At 41.2% G+C, this 22,323-nt stretch overlaps 1 protein-coding gene across 4 annotated transcripts in view; it reads left to right on the top strand.

Annotated features, from left to right (window-relative positions):
• The first annotated feature begins 5,872 nt into the window (after positions 1-5,872).
• The window catches only part of LOC138740359 (pre-mRNA 3'-end-processing factor FIP1-like), a 38,487-nt gene continuing 22,036 nt past the window's right edge, over positions 5,873-22,323 (top strand). For 2 of the 4 annotated variants that reach the window (XM_069892895.1, XM_069892893.1), the window contains exons 1-5: positions 5,874-6,153; positions 14,304-14,346; positions 15,771-15,846; positions 16,956-17,056; positions 18,647-18,702. In XM_069892895.1, the coding sequence (XP_069748996.1) occupies positions 6,051-6,153; positions 14,304-14,346; positions 15,771-15,846; positions 16,956-17,056; positions 18,647-18,702 (379 nt within the window). In that variant the 5' untranslated portion in view covers positions 5,874-6,050. Of the gene's footprint in view, positions 6,154-14,303; positions 14,347-15,770; positions 15,847-16,955; positions 17,057-18,646; positions 18,703-22,323 lie in introns of all 4 variants that reach the window. The other 2 variants (XM_069892896.1, XM_069892897.1) reach the window with 2 other exon arrangements.

Genomic DNA, 22,323 nt, shown 5'->3' with positions numbered 1-22,323 from the left:
TTCACTCTATTAACTTCCACATCCAGCACATAATTTCTACCAAATGCAATAGGATCCCATCGCTAGCCACATCCTTCCCACCCTACACTTTTCTGCCTTCAGAAACTGCTCCCTCCTCATTCTCTTGTGCACCTATTTCTGACCCCTGGAACTTTCCTCTGCAACCACAGGAGATGCAGCACTTTCAGGGATGTGAACCACCATTTCAGATGAGATCAAGATTCATGTGCACTTCCTCCAATCTTTTCTATTTTGTTCTGTGCTCGTGTACATCAGCAAGATCAAGATTTGCAGAGCAGAGTTCACATCTTCTGTCCTGAGTTCTGTTTGCATGGCATTTCAATTACCCTTCCCATTCTGAACTGCATGTTCTCTGCTGCCAAATGAGGCCCAACCCAAACTGGAGGATCAACATGTTGTCTATGGGTAGTCTACAAACCAATTGAATATCATTTTAATTTTACAATTTCAAATAACCCTCCTATGCTTTTTTTTTACTTCCTCCCTTTCCTTGGGGAGGGACATAATGAGATGGTGGATAAAAATAGGAGGGCCAGAAGTCGATCAGAAGAGATGAAAGAGGAGAACACAGGAGGTAGAAGTAACTGCTCTTTATAGTGGCCATTTTCGCTCTCCATGCACCGTCCTGATACTGAACTTCACTCGTAAACAATTCCTTTCCTGAATTTCTCCATAGATTTGTCCTTTTTGCTTAATAATGTCTAATCAAATCAGTTTTTATCTGGTTCATTATTGAGGACTCCTTTTTATTTATTCCCCTCTGCCTCAATCTATCACTCTCCCTTCCACCATGAGCCCATATATTCCTTTATTTCTAGAACTTTTATGAATTTGTCAAAGGTAAGTTTGAACTAGTTTTTCAAATAAGTAACATTGATTGAGATATGGTGGAAGTGCCAAAATAAGTATATAGTTGCACCTGTGGAGGTAATTCCTCAAACTACTAAAATTGATGAGAATTTTGTCTTTAAACATAAATAACAAATCCAAATAATAATATATATCAAAACTGCAATTGAATAAATATCTCCAATGACCTGACGTGGAACTACAGAAGGTACTGAGAATGCAGCTCAGAGTATAACAAAATCTCTCCCTCTCGCTCCCCTCCATGGACTACATCTCAGAGGATAGCTACCTAGGAAAAACATCCTGAAAAAACCCACTAAACACCAGGCCACTCCCTTCTCCCCTTAAGAGTTTGAAAACACACATTAATAGGCTTAAGGACAGTTTTTTTTTTTTCCTGCATTGTTATGGGCCTCCTGAATAAACCCATAACAGTGCTTGCTTGGTGCAAATTTATCTTCCTTTTCATTGTAATTCTACATTTTATAAATTGTGCTCTATCCACAGCTGTGCGCGATGTTAGAGATAACCTGTTGGTCAGTTTGCAGAAGAACCCTTCTTGGTTTATTGTGCCAAATGAACTTATTTCACAGTAGCTTCTAATTATTAGAATGGGTTTCCATAAACACAAAGCATATCGATTACCATACAGAAAATGAACCAAACCTGCCATATACTTCCTTAATCTTGGGTGGGTTTATTAAAAAAATATATATACATACACTCAACTCACTAACATTGTAATAGGAAAGAGGTAGTAATGAGGTCAAATTTAATTTGAATCAGATTTTTAAAACTTGTGTGCTTAGAAAGCTGTTTCCTGCATACTCGCTTTGTGTTGCCTATTTATTGTACATTTTGCCAAATGTTTTCAACATAAAGGGATAGAAAACATATATTAACTTTAAATTTAAAAAAAAAGTTTAGTCATACAGCATGGTAACAGGCCATTTCACCCCTCGAGTCCATGCTGCCCAATTTACACCCAATTAACCTACACCCCTGGTATGTTTCGAACAGTGGGAGGATACTGGAGCCCCCGGGGAAAACCCACGCAGACACAGAGAACGTATAAACTCCTTACAGCGCGGGATTAAAACCCCCGTCCAGTCCCAATCACTGGCACTGTAAAGGTGTTGCACTAACCGCTACGCCAACCATGCTGCCCCATTTGAAATATTCAGGAGATAGCTATGTCAACCCTGATATTCCTGCACAATATCTTTTAAAATCTTTTAGATTTTGACCTTTTAAAAGAAAAGCAATGTTCAGTTTCAAATATTTTTAAATCACAAGTTTCAAGTTCTATTTTAATTTGAACGTGCTATAAATGGATGTCAACTGTGGAAACAATTTAAAAAAATTGTAGTTTTACGTGATGAACGTAAAATTGATGCAAATTGTTGGAGTCCACTTGTCTATAAAAGCAGTTTAATTTTTTTTCCAGCAATCAAGATTACAATGCAGATAGATGATGGATTCAACGTTTGTAGGTCAAAATGAAAGCTATTATTTGCATTTTTAATGGGAAATGCAGAACACACATTGTTAATTTTCATCGTTTCATAACATTATTTGACAGATTAAGCATCAAGTGAAGCATATTAGTTTTTAACTGATGTCAGCAGAAGGATATTGAAAGATATTAGAATAAAGAGTCAACTTTGCAAAAGTTCATCATGGTTCTGTACTGTTGGCTTGTGAATTATTAACCACGAGGAGGAAAAAAGTACTTAAACATTAGTCTTTGCACTGTATTTCAAGTTCTTTATTTAAAATACATGCTAAAGTGTTGAATGTACAGTAAAGCAATGGATAAGTATCTGATTAAACATCTATTGTTTTGTGAAAAAGCATTGGCCAAAACAGTAAAATGCTATACTTGTGAATTGTACAAGGCATTAAAAAAATTTTAACAGGCCTTTGGTTCTACCATTTATTTATAATTGTTTTGAATCTTATGTAATATTTCAACTGTTAACTATTTGTCTATTTCTGAAATGTATTATTTTCAGCTGATGGTTTTTCCACTTACCAAGCCATTTATCAATATGTGTAAATAAAGTGAATTTAATTATAGTATGATTTTTAGACTTTCTTCTGTTCACCTACTATTAAGTCTTCATGTGTAATTATTACAAAAATACTATCAACCCACCATTTCAATTTTGCATGGGTTAATGTGGGGGTTTAGGATTCTGGGCAGGTGGTAATGTTAAGTATTTTCATATAGTCATTACGACCATCTAATTCCTATACAGTATAGCACTTTCAGTCTCTGGAGATGATAGAGCTAACCACACACTAATGTGAAATCATCATTCTTCCCAAATTACTTTTTTTTCCTCCAAAGTATTGCCTTGCATCATATTTTTAAAAAATGTTAAAAGTGACTTGCATAGAATTGGTTATCTTGATCAGAATTAAATGCAGTGGCTGGATATCCTTTCCTCAGATCCTAACCCTATGTTAGAAAAGCATGATTTTATACATTGTGCTATAAAAATCTGGTAACTGGTTAAGCTATGCCCCAGACATAGCCAGATGTCAAAAATATTGTCTGCGAATGTCAAATACTAAAGAAACCTAAACTGCTAAAATTTAAATTATTGATTTTAAAATGTTTAAACTCTCTATAAAATTAATATTTGCTTTCTTCCCATATGAGCATTTCTCTCTGAATTAAATGGTGATGCTGCCTGCACCAAATCCAGCTTTGGCTGAGCTTGTTAGAGCGTGTACACACTGCTAAATATATTTTAATTCCGAGATGCACCAAAGAAACAGCTCCTCCTGTGTGAGAAGCCAAATGTTGTGGACAAATGACGCGGGTAGGAAGAATGATGAGGTCCTGCAAAGAAAGTTCAGGGTGTTGGGTGTGATGTTGAAGGACAGGACCTTCAGAGTCGTGATTTCAGGATTTCTACCTGTACCACATGCTAGTGAGCTTAGACGTAGGAGGATAATGCACGTAGCTAAAGAGATGATGTCGGAGGGAAGACTTAAGATGTCTGGATCATTCGCCTCTCTTCCATGGAATGTGGGACCTGAACGGGAGAGGAACTAATATCCTTGCAGGAAGGTTTGCTAGTGCTGCTCTAGGTGGGTTTACACTAGATTTGCAAAGGGATGGAAACCAGAGAAGATAGTAGAGGAGGAAAAGTATGATTTTGAAACTGCATATAAATACAGAAATCAAAAGGTTGTGGAGTAAATAATGTTCTCAGGAGCATCTATTTCAATAAAGGAGTATTGTAGGAAAGGGAGATGAGCTTAGAGCACAAGGAATTATGACGTTGAGGCCATTAGTGAAACTTGGTGGCAGGACTGGCAGCTCAATGTTCCAGAGTTCAGTTGTTTCAGAGTGGGAGAGATAAAGGGGGAGGAGTAGCATTGCTCACCTGGGAAAAGATCACAGCTGTGCTTAGACAGGGCGGACCAGAGGATTCATCTACTGAATCTATATGGGTGAAGCTGAGGAATGGGAAAGGTATATCCACATTAATGGGGTTATGAGAGATTTGAAGGAGCAAATCTGCAGGGAGATAGCAGACATCTGCAGGAAACAGAAAGTTATCATATTAGGTAATTTCTAACTTTACACGTATGAATTGGGGCACCCATACTGTAAAAGGGCTGGATGGCTTAAAGTGTTTCAAATATGTTCAGAAAGGTTTTCTAAATTAATATATTGAGGTCCCAACTAGAGAGAGTGAAATATTGGATCTTCAGTGAGGAATTAGGCAGGACAGGTAACAGAAGTATGTGTAGGGGAACACTTTGGGTCCAAGATGGTTTCAAGATGGTTATGGAGAAGGATAGGCCTGATCCTTGGGTTCAGATTCTAAATGGGAGAAAAGCCAATTTTGAGGAAAAGAGAAGGGATCTAGAAAGCATGGATTGGAATAGGTTGTGTTTTGGCAAAGATTAAAAGCAAAGTTAACATGCATCAGGAATCTTGGTTTTCGAGGGATATTGGTGATCTGGTTAAGAAGACGAGAGGTGTATAGCAGATATAAGCAACAAGGAACAAATTAGGTCCTTGAGTATAAAAAATGCAGGAAAATCCTTGAGGTAAATCCAGAGAGCTTTGGGGGAAAAAAAACCATGAGATTACTTTGGCAGATAAGGTGAAGAAAAATCCTAAACGCTTATACTGGTCTGAGAAGATTTGGAATCACTGAAGACTCTCATAAACTTCTTGTGTACCGTGGAGAGCATTCTGGTATGGAGGTGCCAACTCTCTGGACAAGAATAAACACCAGGGGTTGTTAACTCGACCTGTGACATCACAGAAACCAGACTTCACTCCATCGAGGACATATTACATTAACAGGTCGGTTTGTTTTAGGATAAGGGGGGGGGGGAAATCTTTTTAATTCAGAGAAAGAAAATATTTTGCATATATGAACCAACAATATTCACAGCAGATAAAGTAAGCAAATTAGGCCAGCAATGACTCTGTCTCCAGCCTGCCATTTTTGAATGCCATCCATTGGTTCCAGTCCTTTAACCTTGCTCAATTGAAGATCACGTTAAACAAGAAGACCTCCCCAATACTTTGAGATCATTGGTTACTCCGGTTAATTGTTGGATGATCTCTCCCAACTCGTGTTACAAAACGACGTGGTTTTGTTGTTTTTGGAACCTGAGACTTGCCTAGTGTCAGCCATCCACCAAGAGAACTCTTGCAGAAGACGGAGTTGCAATGCAAGTGGAGGGAAGAACGCAGGATTGGCTCCTGTCTGCAATCCCTCCCTCTCCAGTGGCAAGAGGAGCAGGAGGACTTGGACAGCCTTCCTGGTCATGATCTGAAAGGCGCCCTGAACAAACTTTAAAAGGGTCGCTGCATTGCTGGACCTGATGGGTCTGCAGGGTTATTAACGTGGAGATGAGCCGACGGCCAACCCTTCTTTTGAGCACTTTGCCTCCGAGCCCCTTAAACGGTCATGCGGGTGGCTGAGCGAGGTCGGTGCGGTCCCTGCAGCGGATGGGCACTATGACCCAGGAGAGGCGCACGTCGGCGCGGACCCGGGCGAGGGAGGATGCGGCCGGCGGGAAGGGCGGTCTGAGCGGCCCAGCGCCTCGTTCAAGGGGTCTTAGTTCCTTTCAAGACCTCCCGCGTGTGAGCGCCCCCCCCCCACTCCCTCCTCTCCACCCCCCACCCCCCCCCCCCGGCCATGGCCACCGACATGGAGGCGCTGAGCTCGGCCGCGGAGGCGACGGCAGCGCCGGGCAGCGGGAGCGGCCTGGACGACGAGGAGGAGAGCTGGCTGTACGGAGGTGAGCGTCCACGGGGAGGGGGGGGGGGGTTCGGGGGAGGGGGGGGGGGGTTCGGGGGAGGGGGGGGGTCGGGGGAGGGGGGGGGTCGGGGGAGGGGGGGGTCGGGGGAGGGGGGGGTCGGGGGAGGGGGGGGTCGGGGGAGGGGGGGGTCGGGGGAGGGGGGGGGTCGGGGGAGGGGGGGGTCGGGGGAGGGGGGGGTCGGGGGAGGGGGGGGTCGGGGGAGGGGGGGGTCGGGGGAGGGGGGGGTTGGGGGAGGGGGGGGTCGGGGGAGGGGGGGGGTCGGGGGAGGGGGGGGTCGGGGGAGGGGGGGGGTCGGGGAGAGGGGGGCGTGGAGGGGCTGGGGAGGGGGGAGGGAGGGGCTGGGGAGGAGTGAGGGGGGTAGGGAGGATATGTGGGGGTGAGGGTGGGGAGGTGAGTGAGGAAGGTGGGGGTGTGGGGAAGGTGGAGGGGGTGAGTGGGGAAGGTGGAGGGGGTGAGTGGGGAAGGTGGAGGGGGTGAGTGGGGAAGGTGGAGGGGGTGAGGGTGGGGGGTGAGTGGGGAAGGTGGAGGGGGTGAGGGTGGGGGGTGAGTGGGGAAGGTGGAGGGGGTGAGGGTGGGGGGTGAGTGGGGAAGGTGGAGGGGGTGAGGGTGGGGGGTGAGTGGGGAAGGTGGAGGGGGTGAGGGTGGGGGTGAGTGGGGGTGGGGAGGAGTAGGGGGTTGGGGGTGGTGGGGGGTGGAGAGGGATGGGGAGGAGTAGGGGGTGAGGGTGGAGGGGGTGAGGGTGGAGGGGGTGAGGGTGGAGGGGGTGAGGGTGGAGGGGGTGAGGGTGGAGGGGGTGAGGGTGGGGGGGGTGAGGGGGTGAGGGTGGGGGGGTGAGGGTGGGGGGCGTGGAGGGGTGGTGGGGAGGAGTAGGGGGATTGGGGAGGGTGGAGGAGGGTGGAGGAGGGTGGAGGGGGTGGGGAGGAGTAGGGGGTGAGGGTGGGGAGTTGAGGGGGGAGGGGAACCCTTTTTTATGCGGGAGTTCGTGAGTGTGACGAACTGGGGCGCGGGTAAACAGGTCCCTTAAAGGGACGATGCCCTTTTGTGTCGGCCGAACCGAAAATGCGGCGCTCCGTCTGCGTCCAGGTAAGACGGTGACGTGCAGTTGCAACGTCCGCCAAGCTGGTGCAGACTCTGCCGGCAGTGGAGGAGGGGCTGGGGCTGTTCGAGGTTTGCATCTGCTGCAATGAGCGGGCGGACGCTGTGATGGGAGGTGAATGCGCCGGAGAAACTGGGCAGGACCCCCAGGAGGCAAAGCAACGCGAGCCCGAGTCGTGTGTCCCCCCACCCCCCCGACAAGAGAACAGGTGAAGGACGGCACGTCCCTGATGAATGGGAGGATCTGGCCAGAGGGACCAGGAATCACTCCAGCTGTCCCTCCTAATTGTGCGTGGGGAAACTTGCAGCCCTCCCGAGGGAGCATCCAGGCCCCTCGTCTGAAAGATGATAGCTCAGCCAAACTATAATTGCAATAGGAATATCCCCCGCCCCTGACCAGTTGAGTCCATACCAGATCTCAAAGAGAGCAATGGTCCCAGAGCCTGGAAACTTTTTCTGGAACCTTTTTGCACCCACAAATTGAATTTGGTCTGGGAAATGCACTTCAGGTTATAGTAATTTGCCAGAAACCAGAAAATCCTACTTTTTCTTTGTTACCAATCGCCTTCATTTTATGTGTTCTAGTTCTTGATAGTCACCTCTTTCTCCTGCCCCTATCCCACCCCAAAGAATTGCTCTCGACACCCTTCATAATTTTAAGATTTATTCCTGTATCACAAGAAGAACAATACTGATGCAGCATCTATGCATAACTAATACCCCTTATTCATCAAATCATTTTAGTTTGGCACACTCTCTAAAGACTTCATGTCTTTCTTAGTGTGCCACTCAGAATCTATTTGCAGTAAAACCAGTACAGTACATTTCAATTTATCTGAAAACCGCTTATCAGAACTTCTCAGTTATCCGAAATATTTTTCGGTAGCAACATGACGTTCCAAGTTTGGAAATAAAATTCACCTCACTTGTGCGCTGTTAGCACCAGTTCGGTCACATCAGTGAGCGACTGGAGGAAGTCAGCGGATGGGGAGATTGTCCTCCTTTTAGGTAACTCCTTCCCCTCTCTCTTTCCATTTCTTCTTTACCCTCCACTGTACTTGGTTCTCTGCTGTCCCCAGAGTCTGCATCAGAACCAATCTAATGGGGGGCGGGGGGGGGGAAAGAAACATTAGGGTTACCTTGTCATTTGGATTGGTCCATGGAAGGAGCTGCAGATGTAGTGACGGTTAAATATTTTCAAAGAATGTGACTTAAAATAAAATATAATGCAAGTGAAGTTTGTTCAGTGTATTTTTGTCTTTTAAACTGTTTATTCTTAATGAAGGTATTTTTGTGAGCTATTTTAAAAGTAAGTCTCAAGCAACCAGAAAATACACTTGTTCGTCATCTACCATTCCCCATAGGTGCCGGATACCAGGGGTTTTACTATATATCACATGAACTGCAATTAATCCCTCTGTTAATTCTTCAGAAAATTATCTCACAAATTTGGCTCAAACAAATCCATACCTGCATTCTTTAATTAATCAATTTGTTAATTGGTTAATTTTCACTGATCGTTGTTTCTGGGGAATATTATGCACCATCAACATTAAACTGACTGATTCATAGTCAATGAGTTTATTCCTGCAACTTCTTAAAAACAGGAATTTGACCTATTTAATCCCTGATTTTTATAACCTGTGTTGGCATTCAGTTTTATAGTTGCTTTCTAGATAATGAAATCTAAACTTTTCACCAGAGAGAAAAATTGCAGATGACATGAAAATATAAACAGAAATGAGATCCATGATTGGAATGGCTGATTATCTGAAACTATTGAATTCAGGACTTCACTGTGCCAAGTCAGAAGATGAGATGTTACTTGAACATGCATTGAGTTTCTTTGCAAATGCTAGACCATTTGGAATGTAATATTGCATGAAATTTCCTTAAGTCTACTTTAAGGCAGATGAAGATTCGCTATCAGCAAAAATAGCCCAGTGCCCCTTACAGCCAGAGAAAGAGAAGCAATAGAGAGTCTTTTCTCCCCCCCTCCCCCCCCCCCCCCCCCGAGATATTGAGTGTCCATGGATTAACTTGCAGTGCTCCCACAGCCACACAGCCGTTAGTCCAAACCATCGGCAACCTGAGCTCCAGGTGCACACTTCTGACACAAACAGGCAGCTTCCAGCACCCTGTTGCATTCCAGTTCTGATACCTGAGTACCCCTCCAGCCAGTCTCCAGCAGTCCGCAGCCTGGTGTTAGTCCTTTGACCACAGTTGCCATCAGCCCACAGACTGTGTGAGTTCCTCGCCTTGTCATCAACAGCCTGTGCTTCAGCCCCTCACTGGTCCACCTTCATGGTCACTGTCCCATGGTTCGTCTCCTCTGCTTCTCAAACAGGGGCATGGTCTTCCTGTCTTCTGGTGCCCTGCACCAGTCCTCCGGATCCCAGGACTCTGCAACCCCTAGTTGCTGCTGCCTATCATAGGCGCTGCCATCTTGGGTCAGACCATGTGGTTGCAGGATTATAAAATAAACCACTGTTGGCTCCTTTAACAGGCTGCTTAAAGCCTGTACAGAGCTGACAGCATTTGTATTGGGCAGTTGGAACTGTGGGGAACACTGAGACTTTGCTCTCCACGGGTCTGCACCAGTGGCAGTATTGCCATCAGAGCAGCTCCAGAAGGACTGCCAGTTGTGGATTCAATGGCATTGAAATGTGGTCACCTATTCATTCAGCATTTGACTTGTTCATTCCAGAGGAAGCAATGTCATTTAAAAATAATAATGGGCACTGATGTCCATGAAATAAATTGCATGTGTAAATAGAAATTATATTTCTCTGTTGGAGGAAAAGACTCTGGAAAATCCACTTGGGTCTTGATTTTTATTACTGGTATTTATATTTTTAAACTGCTGTGATGGCAATCTGGTAACGTCATTGAAGCATTTTGCCCAAAATATTTTCCAAAATGCAGAAAATTTTGCACAGATTAGATTTTTTAATGGATCTATTAGAATGTGCTCATCAGGAGCATGATGGATAATTGTTTTGTGAAGTTCAATTTTGGGTGAGGAGTTGATTTGAGGATGACTTTGAATATACAGATATTACTGATATTTAATGACAATTTTTTAATAGAATCTAAGAGTTGATGTATTTGCCTGGATGTTTAAGAATGTAAGTGGCCAGATATTGTCAACCAATTGATAACTGAAAAACATCGCAAAACTGAACTGAAATAAATAGAAAATTCAAGCACTCTGAGATGAAAAAATTAAGCATGAATTGAGAATCAGTAGACTGCTCAACAACTTTTGTCAGTGCACCCACTGTTAACTTCATAAAGAAACCAGATAACTGTGAACTTTCCTACGAATTTAATGAACTTGCTGCTATTACTGATTGATTGCCTGTTTAACATGTTAAGGAAAATTATGACTTGTAAATGATATGATTAATAAATTTTAAATGGAGATTTATATTACTGGAATGACAAGCACCCTCTTCAACCTTGCAAGTTAATTATTTAATGTGGTCTCATTTCCTACAAATAATTTTGTTCTTTTAAAAAAAATGCACAATTAAATTTTTCGCATTTTCCACCTCTTTCTTTTGTATCCAAGTTCTTCCTTCCTTCATTTTTTTTTGCCTCGATCATTTGTTAAAGAAACAAACTGCTGAATTTTGTTTTCTTATTAACTAATACTCTGCACTTGCCAGATAACCTGCCTCTAAAAGATCTTGCTTTATTGGTTTTGTGCATATAACCATGCATTCCTCAGCTCAGTGGCTTTGCCCACTCAATTGTAGAAAGAAGTAAGATGGCAGCACACAGTGTGGAAAAGAGATTATCTGTGATATCATTTTATGTCGAGCAGTCTCTTAAACCTAGTGATTGTATCCAATTCCACCAGCTCCTTTGACAGTTTCAGATATCAACCATGTTCTGTAAAAGAACTCCTCTTGCATCCCCTTTTTTAATACATAAATTTTTAACCACAATGTAATTACATTACATTCAATTATTTCAAAAAAAATTATACATGTGGTATATATATATATATATATCACACACACCCATCCCCCTCAACCCATCCACTCAACCCCTGCAAAAAAGAAAAGAAAGAAAAAACTGGAGAATGCCAAGAAAATAAAACATTTATACAGAAAAATCTATTGGAGGTTACCAAGAAGTGAGGTCTTCAGAGTCAATCATACATGCAAACCAAAATTTTATAAATATGGGCTCCATATTTTCCAAAAAATGTTATTTATCTCGCAGATTATAAGTAATTTTCTCTAATGGTGTACAACCACGAAGTTCTGCCTGCCATCTTTCATGCCTAAATCTATTTCTGACTTCCATGATATTGTTACACATTTTCTAGAAACTGCTAAATTCAATTTGATAAATATTTAAATTTAATTTTGGCTTTATAACCTTAATATTACTAAGTAAAAATAACATCAGGTCCTGTGGGAATTTGACCCCATTAATTCATCCCAAAAAATTACCTACCCCTAACCAAAATTGTCTAACTTTTGGACATTGCCAAGTTGAATAAAAAAATGTTCCAACTTTAGATTTACATCTAATTGCATCCCCTTTAAAAACTTCCTCTCACCTTTAAGCTACGCTGGTTTGTTTTTGATACCCCTATCATGGGATGAAAAATTACTGACTATCTACCCAATGAATGTCTTTTAATTTATATACCTCTCAACCTGCATCACTCCAGGAAAACAAGGCCTGTTTATCCTACATGTCCAATCTCTTCCCATAATGAAAGTCCTCTGATCCTAGTAAAATCCTGGTAAATGTCCTCAGCACTCATCCACCATGAATACGTCCTTACTGTCATCTGACAACCAGACTGCCCACAGTGGTCTAAGCCAGCTAGTCTTAACCTTTTCTCCTAGGACTCTGCACAAAGTTTGTGGGTCCTGTGAAGCAGTCAAGTTTTGGTTTCTACTATGCTTCTCTCTGACCAACTACATTTAATATATATATCTCTCTCCTCTTTGGCTTGGCTTTGCGGACGAAGATTTATATTCAGTTGCTTCTGCTTGAGAAAATTCCCTTTTGCCGTGCTATATACAGTTGATGTCTCCCCACAAAACAAATACTAAGCAGTTGAGTTGATTTTTCTCAGACTTTCTGTCCTTCAACATATTGGGACTTGCAGCAAATTCACTAAAACCCCTCTGTCCTCCACATTCTTTCGTCTTTCCTAAATGACTTGCTTTTCCTGGATGAAACTTGGGGGCAGGTGACACTGATTCTGTTTTTAATCCCTTTTCTGTTTTCTTCATTATAATATCTTTGCTTTTTGTAACATGTTTTTCATTCCAGTGATAACATTTTGGACACCAGCTTTTATTTTGTCTGAGGATTGTTAACACTACTGACCATGTAAGATTTCCCTAGCCTGCACATATCATTCACAGAAATCTTTGGTCTCCTCCTGCAACAGGCTTCAATTCCTACTTTCTTCCAGATCCAAAGAAACACAATATCATGCCAAAATGACCAGAGGCTCTGTCATCCACCATCATTAAGTGCTTTGAGAGGCTGGTCATGGCTCACCAGCCAGCCTTGACCCATTTCAATTTGCCTACCATTCAAACAGATTTAGGGCAGATGTCAACTCCTTGACTCTCCACTCAGCTATGAAATACATGGTTACTAAAGACTGATATGAGACTACTGTCCATAGACCACACTTCTATTTTCAATACCAATATAGTCCCAAGCAAACTCATTCCCAAACTTTGGGTGGGATCTAGGCTTCAGCATCCCACTTCAGCAAATGGATCCTTGACTTCTTGTTTACAGACTGCAAATCAGTGAAGATGGGTAACAGCGTCTTCTTCACAATCACGTACAAGCCTGGCTATCATTGCATCTGCCAGCCTCTCCTCCATTTGCTGCCCTACTCTTTAACTGAACATGTACCCCAAAGCACCATTCTCAACCTTTTTTTAGGCCATGGCCCCCTTAAGACTTTGCTCAGAGTTCATGGGCCCCCTTCCCTGTGAAACAGTCAAATTTAGTTGGTTTCTTCTGTACTTCTCTCCTACCAACTATATAAAAAAAATGATAATTTCTGTTCATGTCCCCCCCGCCCCCCTCTCTTAGATGTGCTGTAGTCCCCAGGGGGCCATTGAGAATGACTGGCCTGAAAAGTTGAATGAGTTGCAACAAAAGTATGTGAAATGATTGTAAATTGAAGAATCCTGTACCCCCAAAAAATTGTATATGAAGTTTTTGTCCATTCAAGGACAAAAGATATTTGGAAAGGAGTAACCACCCGGTTACAAGCCTGCTCCATTCACGGTTGATCTATGCTAGAATCAAGTTCTCTTCTGAATCAATTTCCCATTAACCTTCATACCCTGATCTTTCATGTCCACACTATTCCCACCAACAGGAAATTCTAGAGGTTTACTCAAAAACACCATCTCTCCATCATTTAACACAATTAGCCTGCGTATCATTTTGGTTCTGTTTTAATGGTAAACTATTATGTTTCTGTTGGTAGGAAGATGATACTAAATTAATTCCTGCTGAATCAAAGGTTGGTTATGATCCTACTTTGGAAAACTCCAGCATCCCTGCACAGATGAGATTGGGATTTGCCTGAGAATAATTGCTGGAGCCATGGAATTGGTTGGGGTTTTGAGGGAATGGTATTGATAGTTTTTATCTTTTTTATCTAAAGATTTTATTATATGAAGGACAACCCTGTTATTGTAATTAGGCTACCCTGAAGAACGATGCAGGGCTCATCGAGAAGAGTTTTTAAACCACCACTGACTAAACAATACTGGAATATTCTTCAGACAGTGCAAGTTTACCTACTGGAGATCCACTTATACTGCAAAGATTTAACATAATGAGCAACAGAATGACATTTGGATGCAAAGTGTACTTGAAGTTTAGCATTGCAACAATTTCAAGGCTGGTCAATCATCCCATCAGTTTCAATCTGAAGGGTGTATTTTGCACAGTTCTGGCTATTTTTCCAAATCATTAAGCTTGAAATTGTCCATTGAATTATGCCATTTTTCTTTTATTTATAGACGAAAATCCTGGTAAGCAAGAAGAAGTGGCTTTGGTTGATGTGTAAGTATCTCATTTTTAAAAAATGGTATTCCATTGGATGCTTTGGATTCCTTTACTCTTTCATTAAGAATTTGAATGATGTCCTTCATGCTATTAGTCCTATAGTTTTAACCCTTTATTCAATTGAAAGCTTTTTAAATGCTCTCTGTACATTTTAATATTCCTGTATTTCTGTGCAAGTGGTTTATTTAATCATGTCTTTTCAGATGCGATCACCATGCTATTCTAAAATATCTGCCTCATTATTTTCTGATCTGTTCTTTATTGGCAGGGTGGTTTCTATTTGAGGGTGGTGTGGTTATTGTAGCCGTGATCTGGGTTTGAATCTGGCTCTGTCTGTAAGGAGTTTGTATGTTCTCCCCATATCTGCGAAGGTTTCCTCCCACCCTTCAAAAAGTACCGGGGTTGAAAGTTACTTGGGTGTAATTTGGGTGGCATGGGCTCTTGGGTCGAAAAAGAAATTTAAAATGTAAGTTTATTCTCCTGGGCTTCCTAGCTCTATTTTTCCATTCCTCTGGTTTTTCAGTTCTTTTAACTAATTGGCATACAAGCTAGATATCCTCATGTTTTTTTTTCCAGAATTGTGAAACATTTGTAAATGTTTTAAAAATATTTATATGCAGTCTGCTGAACGTGTAGGTTTAAAAACCAATCTGGACTCTGCATAATTGGTATTTACTTTTATATTTTAGCTTATTTTTCAAAATGTATTATTTGTTATGACTGATTTTTTTTTTCAGTTCACTTTTGCTCTCTATTATTGCTAAGTTCAGCAAGCAATATTTTTGATGAGATTTGTGAAATAAAGCAGGTTATCAAACATTCAGAGATCTACTTTCTGTGACTAAACATTTGTTTTGAGAAACTGCTTGCTTGTATCATAAAAATCTCTTTCCCATCCTTTTCTTTTACTTCCATTCTTGGGCTCTATGCAGAAAGGATTTCTTGCTCAGGTGTTAACTGACATAAACATTTTGCAGGTTAATAGAAACCATTTAAGTTTGGGTTTAATATATTGTATCTAATTCAGTAGCTTTGCATATAAAAAAAAAATGCACATAGAAATCTATGTGGAAAATACATTTTGTGCTTTATCATTAGCTGGAGTTTTGTGAGGTTATCTTTACAAAGGAGCACACCACAAAAAGTATTTTTTTTTAAATTGAACATTTGCCAACCAACTATGAAAGCAATCTTGCTGTGCAAATGACTACATTATCTAAGCTCACAATTAAAGTGTGGCTATTGGCATATAATCATAACTTCTAGTTTCCAGGCAACAATTGTAAAATATCAATGTATTAATTGTAAATATAAAGCAAATAATGGAGTCACATAATGTTGCAGTTTTTGAAGCCTTTCAAGTGTATCAAATTGTTTAATCCTACTTGTAGCTACTCATTTTAATACATTTGCATATGCAGGAATGAAGACCCTGTAAAACCACTGCAGAAGACGGCAACTGAATTCAAAGTCAACAACTTGGAAATGGCTGAAGGTGTAAGTTTTGGAACAGTATTCTTCTTATTTTTTATCATTAGATTACATTCTTTATTTAATTGAGTTGAAATATTTTTATGGATAATTTTAGAATCAGTAGATTTAAAATTGCAATATTATCCCACTGAGCGGCAGCTTTAGTTGAAAGGATTGTACAGATACTTCTGTCATCTTGTACTTGGGTGCTGCTTTTGACCCCAGCTGCATTAGTATGACATTAATTTCTCCATTTTGCTGATAAGAGGTTTCAGAATTTGAAGGATGAGCTAGTTAATAATCCTGTACTGCAACTTCTTTTTATAACTCTGGTCATCAGTCTGAAAAGCCAATTTCTGCTTTTACTCGCTCTAAATCGTGAAATATAAGACATTATAGATAGTTAAAACAGAGGTTTATGAAAGAAAGAAACAAAAGACTAATAAAAGGGTCTGACGACGAGGGCAGAGTCTAGTGTGTTCAATATTTTTCATTGCAGATCCATTTGATCTTAATTGTTGCCTTTTAGTTTCACTGCTATGAACTAAAGCAGCCAAACAATGTCTTGGAATATTTGCTCGATCCACCTTCAGAATGTTTGAAGGAATCTACATGTGAAAGACGTGGATGTTGGTTGCAGTATCGTGCAGCAGGCAATTGGGTTATTTTTAAAAATAACTGCTTGGCATGGTGTACAAAGCTGAGGCCAAATCCAAAAGGTGTGAGTGCCAAAATATCCTAAGGGGTACAGAAGTCCCTCTTTTTTTTTGGTTAAAGTGTCTGTTGCCAAAATGTGAGCACCAAAATGTCTGAACCCGAAATGATGCACAGCTGAATTGCAGACTCCTAAAAACTGATTTGAAACTACATTGGCTTTACTCTTGGAGGATTCTTGCACTTGGAGCAGAGAATCCTTTCTCTCATCAATGAACTGCTGGATTTACAATTTATTAAAACACCAGTGTGCTCCTTCCCCAACTTAAATAGACCTAAGAAATTGACAATAGAATCCCGATAAGCTCTTGAAAAAGGAATAATCAACCACCTAGCAATAGAGTTTATTTGATAATATTATCCAGATCTGCATGAAGAGGATGGAACAGTGTGATTGTAAAGGATTTTTGTATTTTTAGGTGTCACAAAATGGTGAAGAGGACGACACTGACAGTGACAGTGATGAGGACGACGTGAAGGTTACCATTGGCAACATTAAAACGGGTGCACCACAGTATATGTAAGTGCAGTGGCGTGGTCTCACAAATGTGTATTCTTTGTTTCACCGAAGTTAGCAAAATAAGACAAATGAAAATTGACTTTGGGCTAACTTTATAACATTCCGGAATGTATGTGGCCACCTTTAGCTGGATTTCCTGTTGTCAAGTCCACCACATAAGAGAAAAGTGGCCATCATCTTTCCATGTTGTTGGTTGCTTCAAAAGCTAGAAATGAAACTAGCTATATTTTTTTTCAAATTTAGAGTTGTTAATAGCCCAAGATCATCTGTTGCTTGACCATACCTCCAGCAAACATTTCACTTAAAAAAAAAAATGAAGACACATTTGTAGACACTGATGCCTTTTGCAAAGTGCTATAAATTGCTAATAACAACAGAGAGAATATTGTGCAATGTTGCTTTCTTAGCTTGTTTGCACAAAATAGGCTTTTGGTCCATTCTAGCGGAATCACAAATGGTACCAGGCCAAAAATTGCAAATTCATTTCCCACCCCAGGGATTTGTTGATGTGATTTAGCCTGGTCCTTCATATTGTGCAATACAGAGGTACTTTCCTTCAGGATTTAGTTACTGTAACATCTCATCCAATCTCTCGCTGCCATCATACCTTCATGGCAGTATTGAAATGGCAGAGGTTTCAAGTTTTGCCTGAGCAGCATTTATCTTTCTGCCATTGTCAATATTTCTGGTTGATGGCCATTCATCAGAACTAGAAAAAATTAAAAAGTGTTTTAATTTGCAGAGAATGGGAGAAGGAGTAAATGGCAAGTCCTTGAAAGAATGGAGACTGGAAAGGATTAGATAATAAAGAAAGCTGTGTTGTTTGAGATTTGTTAATTGAGAGATTAGTAAAGACTTGTTAATAACACCTAAATGAAGGAAATAGAAGGAAATTAATGGCGGCCGGTTAAAGACATTGGAAATCTGAAGTGAAACAGAATGCTAGAATTACCCAATAGGTCAGCTAACATTTGTGGAGAGAGAGAGAAGAACTGAGTTGACAGTTATATTGGCATCATCAGAGACCTACTAGAAAGGGTGCAGTAGTTAGCATTTTTTCCTTAGCTCCAGGTACTCCGTTGTTGTATGAGCTTGCATGTTTAATAAAATTGCCTCCCACATTCCTAAAACATTCAGGTAGACAAATTACCTAGTGTAAAGTAACTCTTAATGTAGGTTTATGGCAAAAGAATCAAAGGAGAGTTGTTAGGCAAATGGGGAGGAAATAAGTTGCAAGAATACAGGGAAATGAGGAGACAAGGGAATCAGACGAGAAGGATTGTTCTCCAGGGAGCTGGCATGGATCTAATGGGCCCAATTACCTGTTATAGCAAGTAAACGGTAAAAATGCATGTTGATATTTTATGGTGTACTGCCTTCTGATAATCCTAACCATCCTATTTTTGAGCAAATGAAAGTTTTTTTTAAAGTAGTTATTTACACCAAAATATTTTTTCATTCAATTGAACAGTAAGATGAAATAATGGATAAATAAGTGAAGCAAGTTTGTATTACCACCACCATATTGTGTACACTAATTTATTTTAAAGTTGTGTTTTGGAAATTGTTTTAATTTGATGATTTTTATAGGGGCACACCAATGAATTTGAATCTGAAGACTGGGCGCACCTATAGCTCTACTGCAGGTTAGTGAAGGTTTATTCAGCAGTTGGTGGATAAATTGAGAACTCATGTTTTTGTTTACAGACTGAGCTCAATGCCAAAACTGTTGAACCTGCACAACAAACCTTATGTCATAGAAGGTTCAAAGTAGATCAATCAAGTTTGTACTGGTATCTTGCTAAAGTAGCCCCAAGGCAATTCCACCATTCTGCCACCTTCCCAGAGTTCTGGTTGTGTGTGTGTTTAATTTCGTAATGTTAACCATGTTTAAGTTAAGTCCTAAAGCTCTTAACACAGTGCATAGAAATTTCCCGTAATCTCTCCCCTATAATGTGTTTTACATTTTTGTATCCTGGCCAGAGAAAGTGTTTTCCAAGCTGTGCTGTCAAAATACTGCATTTTCAATTGTCTTCATTATCTCCGATTTTCTCAAAATGTTTTATTTTTGTAATATGCTTGTTCTTGGTTCTGAATCTATGTTGCTCTCCATTAACATTCTCATTAAGTGGGATGTTCTTGGTTCTGAATCTATGTTGCTCTCCATTAACAGCCTCATTAAGTGGGATGTTCTTGGTTCTGAATCTATGTTGCTCTCCATTAACAGCCTCATTAAGTGGGATGTTCTTGGTTCTGAATCTATGTTGCTCTCCATTAACATTCTCATTAAGTGGGATGTTCTGAATCACATGTTGTGATCTAGATTTCACTTATATTGTCAGAGTACATGCATGACATCACATACAACCCTGAGATTATTTTAGCTGTGAACAAGGCAGAAATACCACTTATTGGTAGTGTACTCAACATACAAACTGTGCAGTACAGAGAGAAAAAAAAATCAATAAAGTCCAAAAGTAAGAGGCTTTAAATGTCCCTGATTGAGTTTGCTGTTGAGGAGTAGCATCTGTTCCTGAACCTGGTGGTGTGAGCCTTATGGCACCTCTACCTCTTTCTTGATGGTAGTAGCAAGAACAGAGCATGTGCTGGGTGATATGGATCCTTGATGATTGCTGAGGGTCTTTGATGTCAGTGTTTCCTGTAGATGTTCTCGATGCTGGAGTGGGTTTTACCCATGATGTCATGGGCTGTGCTCGTTACCAAGGCTTTTCATTCGGGGGTATTGGTGTCCCCACACCAGACCATGATGCAGCCGGTCAGCACACTTTCCACCACATCTGTACAAATTTTCCAGGGTTTCAGATGGCATATCAAACCTCTGCAAACTCCTGAGGAAGTAGAGGCACTGCCGTGCTTTCTACGTGATTAATATGTTGAGACAAGGAAAGATCCTCTAAAATTGTGACTCCCAAGAACTTAAATTTGATCACTCTCTCCATCTCTGATCCCCCAACGATCATTGGATCGTACACCTCTGGTTTTCCCTTCCTGAAGTCAACAATCAGCTCCTTGATTTTGGTGACATTGAGTGCGAGGTTGTTGGTATACCATTCAGCCAAGTTTTCAGTTTCCATCCAGAATGGTGACTCATCGCCCTATTTATAAGCCCACTACGGTGGTATCATCAGCGAATTTGTAGATGGTGTTGCTGTCGTACTGAGCTATAGTTATAGGTGTATAGCAATGTTTCTGAGTCCATATTCATCTACATCATTCAATATTTGACTTTTACCATAGAACAGTTGCAGTGCAGAAAGAGGCCACCTCAGCCCCTCTGACCTGCACTCAGTTCATAGCAATCCATACCTTTCCCGTCCTGTCCAAATCTCCCTTAAATGTTAAAATCGAGCCCATATCTACAATTTCTGCTGGAAGCTCATTCCACACTCCCACCACTTTCTGAATGAAGAAGATCCCCCTCCTGTTTCCCCCTAAACTTTTCCCCTTAACCCACATCCTCTTGTTTGCATCTCACCCTCCTTCAATGGAAAAAAGCCTATCTTTATTTTGTCTATCCCCCTCATAATTTTAAATACCTCTATCAAATCACCCCTCATTCTTCTGCACTCCAGGGAATAAAGTCCTAACCTGTTTAACATTTCTCTGTAATTCAGTCCCAGAAGTCCAGGTAACATCTTAGTAAATCTTCTTTGCACTCTTTCGATCTTATTGATATCCTTCCTAGAGTGAGGCGACCAAAACTGCACACAATACTCCAAAATTGGCCTCACTAATGTCTGATATAACTTTAACATAACATCCCAACTCCTGTACTCAGTACTTTGATTTATGAAGGTAATTATGCTAAAAGCTTTCTTTACAACCCTATCCACATGTGATGCCACTTTCAGGGAATTATGTATCCATATTCCCAGATTGCTCTGTTCTCCCTCTCTCCTCATGCCCTATCATTTACCATGAATGTCTTCTTGGTTTGTGCTTCCAAAATGCAACACCTCACACTTGTCTGCATTAAATTCCATCTGCCATTTTTCATCCCACTTTATCTGCTGGTCCAGATCCCTATGCAAGCTTTGAAAACCTTCTTCGATGCTCACAACTCCTCCAATCTCAGTGTAATTTGCAAATTTACTAATCCAATTTACCACAGTATCATCCAGATCATTGATATAGATGACAAACAAAAATGATCCCAGTATTGATCCCTGAGGCACACCACTAGTCACAGGCCTCCAATCTGATAAGCAATTATCCACCATTACTCTCGACCAGCCATTGTTGAATCTATTTTACTACTTCTCCATGAATACCTAGTGTTTGAACGTTCTTGGCTAACCTCCCATGAGGGACCATGATAAAGACAACATCCACAGCCTTTCATTTGTCAACTCTCGTGGCAACCTCCTCGAAAAACTCTGTAAAATTAGTTAAATGTGATCTACCATGCATAAAGCCATACTGACCATCCCTAATCAGTCACTGGCAATCTAAATAATTGTATATCTGATTTCTTAGAACACCTTCCAATAATTTACTTACTACTGACATCATGCTCACTGTCAATAAATAATTTCCAGGGTTACGATTCAGATCAGATTTCGGGTTGACTTTGTCATTGAGGATTCTGGTGGTGGAAGGATAGCATCTGTTCTTGAACCTAGTGGAGTGAGTCTTGTGGCACCTATACCTTTTCCTGATGGCAGCAGTGAGAACAGAGTGTGTGCTGGGTAATGTGGGTCTTTGATGATCACTGCTCCCCTCTGGCAGCAGAGTTCCTTGTAGATGTGCTCAATAGTGGGGAGGGTTTTCCCTGTAATGTCCTGGGCTGTGTCGGCTATTCTTGACTGGGTTAGCAGTGAATTCACATCAATTGGCCCCTATGGTCCTGGAAGAAGAAAAACAAAAATCATGTTTTTGATGAGTAATTGCTGGGTAGGTCACGTCTCCAGAATGGAGGACCATCGCCTTCCCAAGATCGTGTTATATGGCGAGCTCGCCACTGGCCACCGTGACAGAGGTGCACCAAAGAAGAGGTACAAGGACTGCCTAAAGAAATCTCTTGGTGCCTGCCACATTGACCACCGCCAGTGGCCTGATCTCGCCTCAAACCGTGCATCTTGGCGCCTCACAGTTCGGCGGGCAGCAACCTCCTTTGAAGAAGACCGCAGAGCCCACCTCACTGACAAAAGACAAAGGAGGAAAAACCCAACACCCAACCCCAACCCACCAATTTTCCCCTGCAATCGCTACAACCGTGTCTGCCTGTCCCGCATCGGACTTGTCAG

Source organism: Narcine bancroftii, chromosome 8 (assembly GCF_036971445.1).
Source record: "Narcine bancroftii isolate sNarBan1 chromosome 8, sNarBan1.hap1, whole genome shotgun sequence".
In the NCBI taxonomy this organism is placed as follows: domain Eukaryota; kingdom Metazoa; phylum Chordata; class Chondrichthyes; order Torpediniformes; family Narcinidae; genus Narcine; species Narcine bancroftii.
The sequence above is the reverse complement of the archived record's forward strand: the minus strand, read 5'-3'. Positions and strand labels throughout refer to the sequence as shown.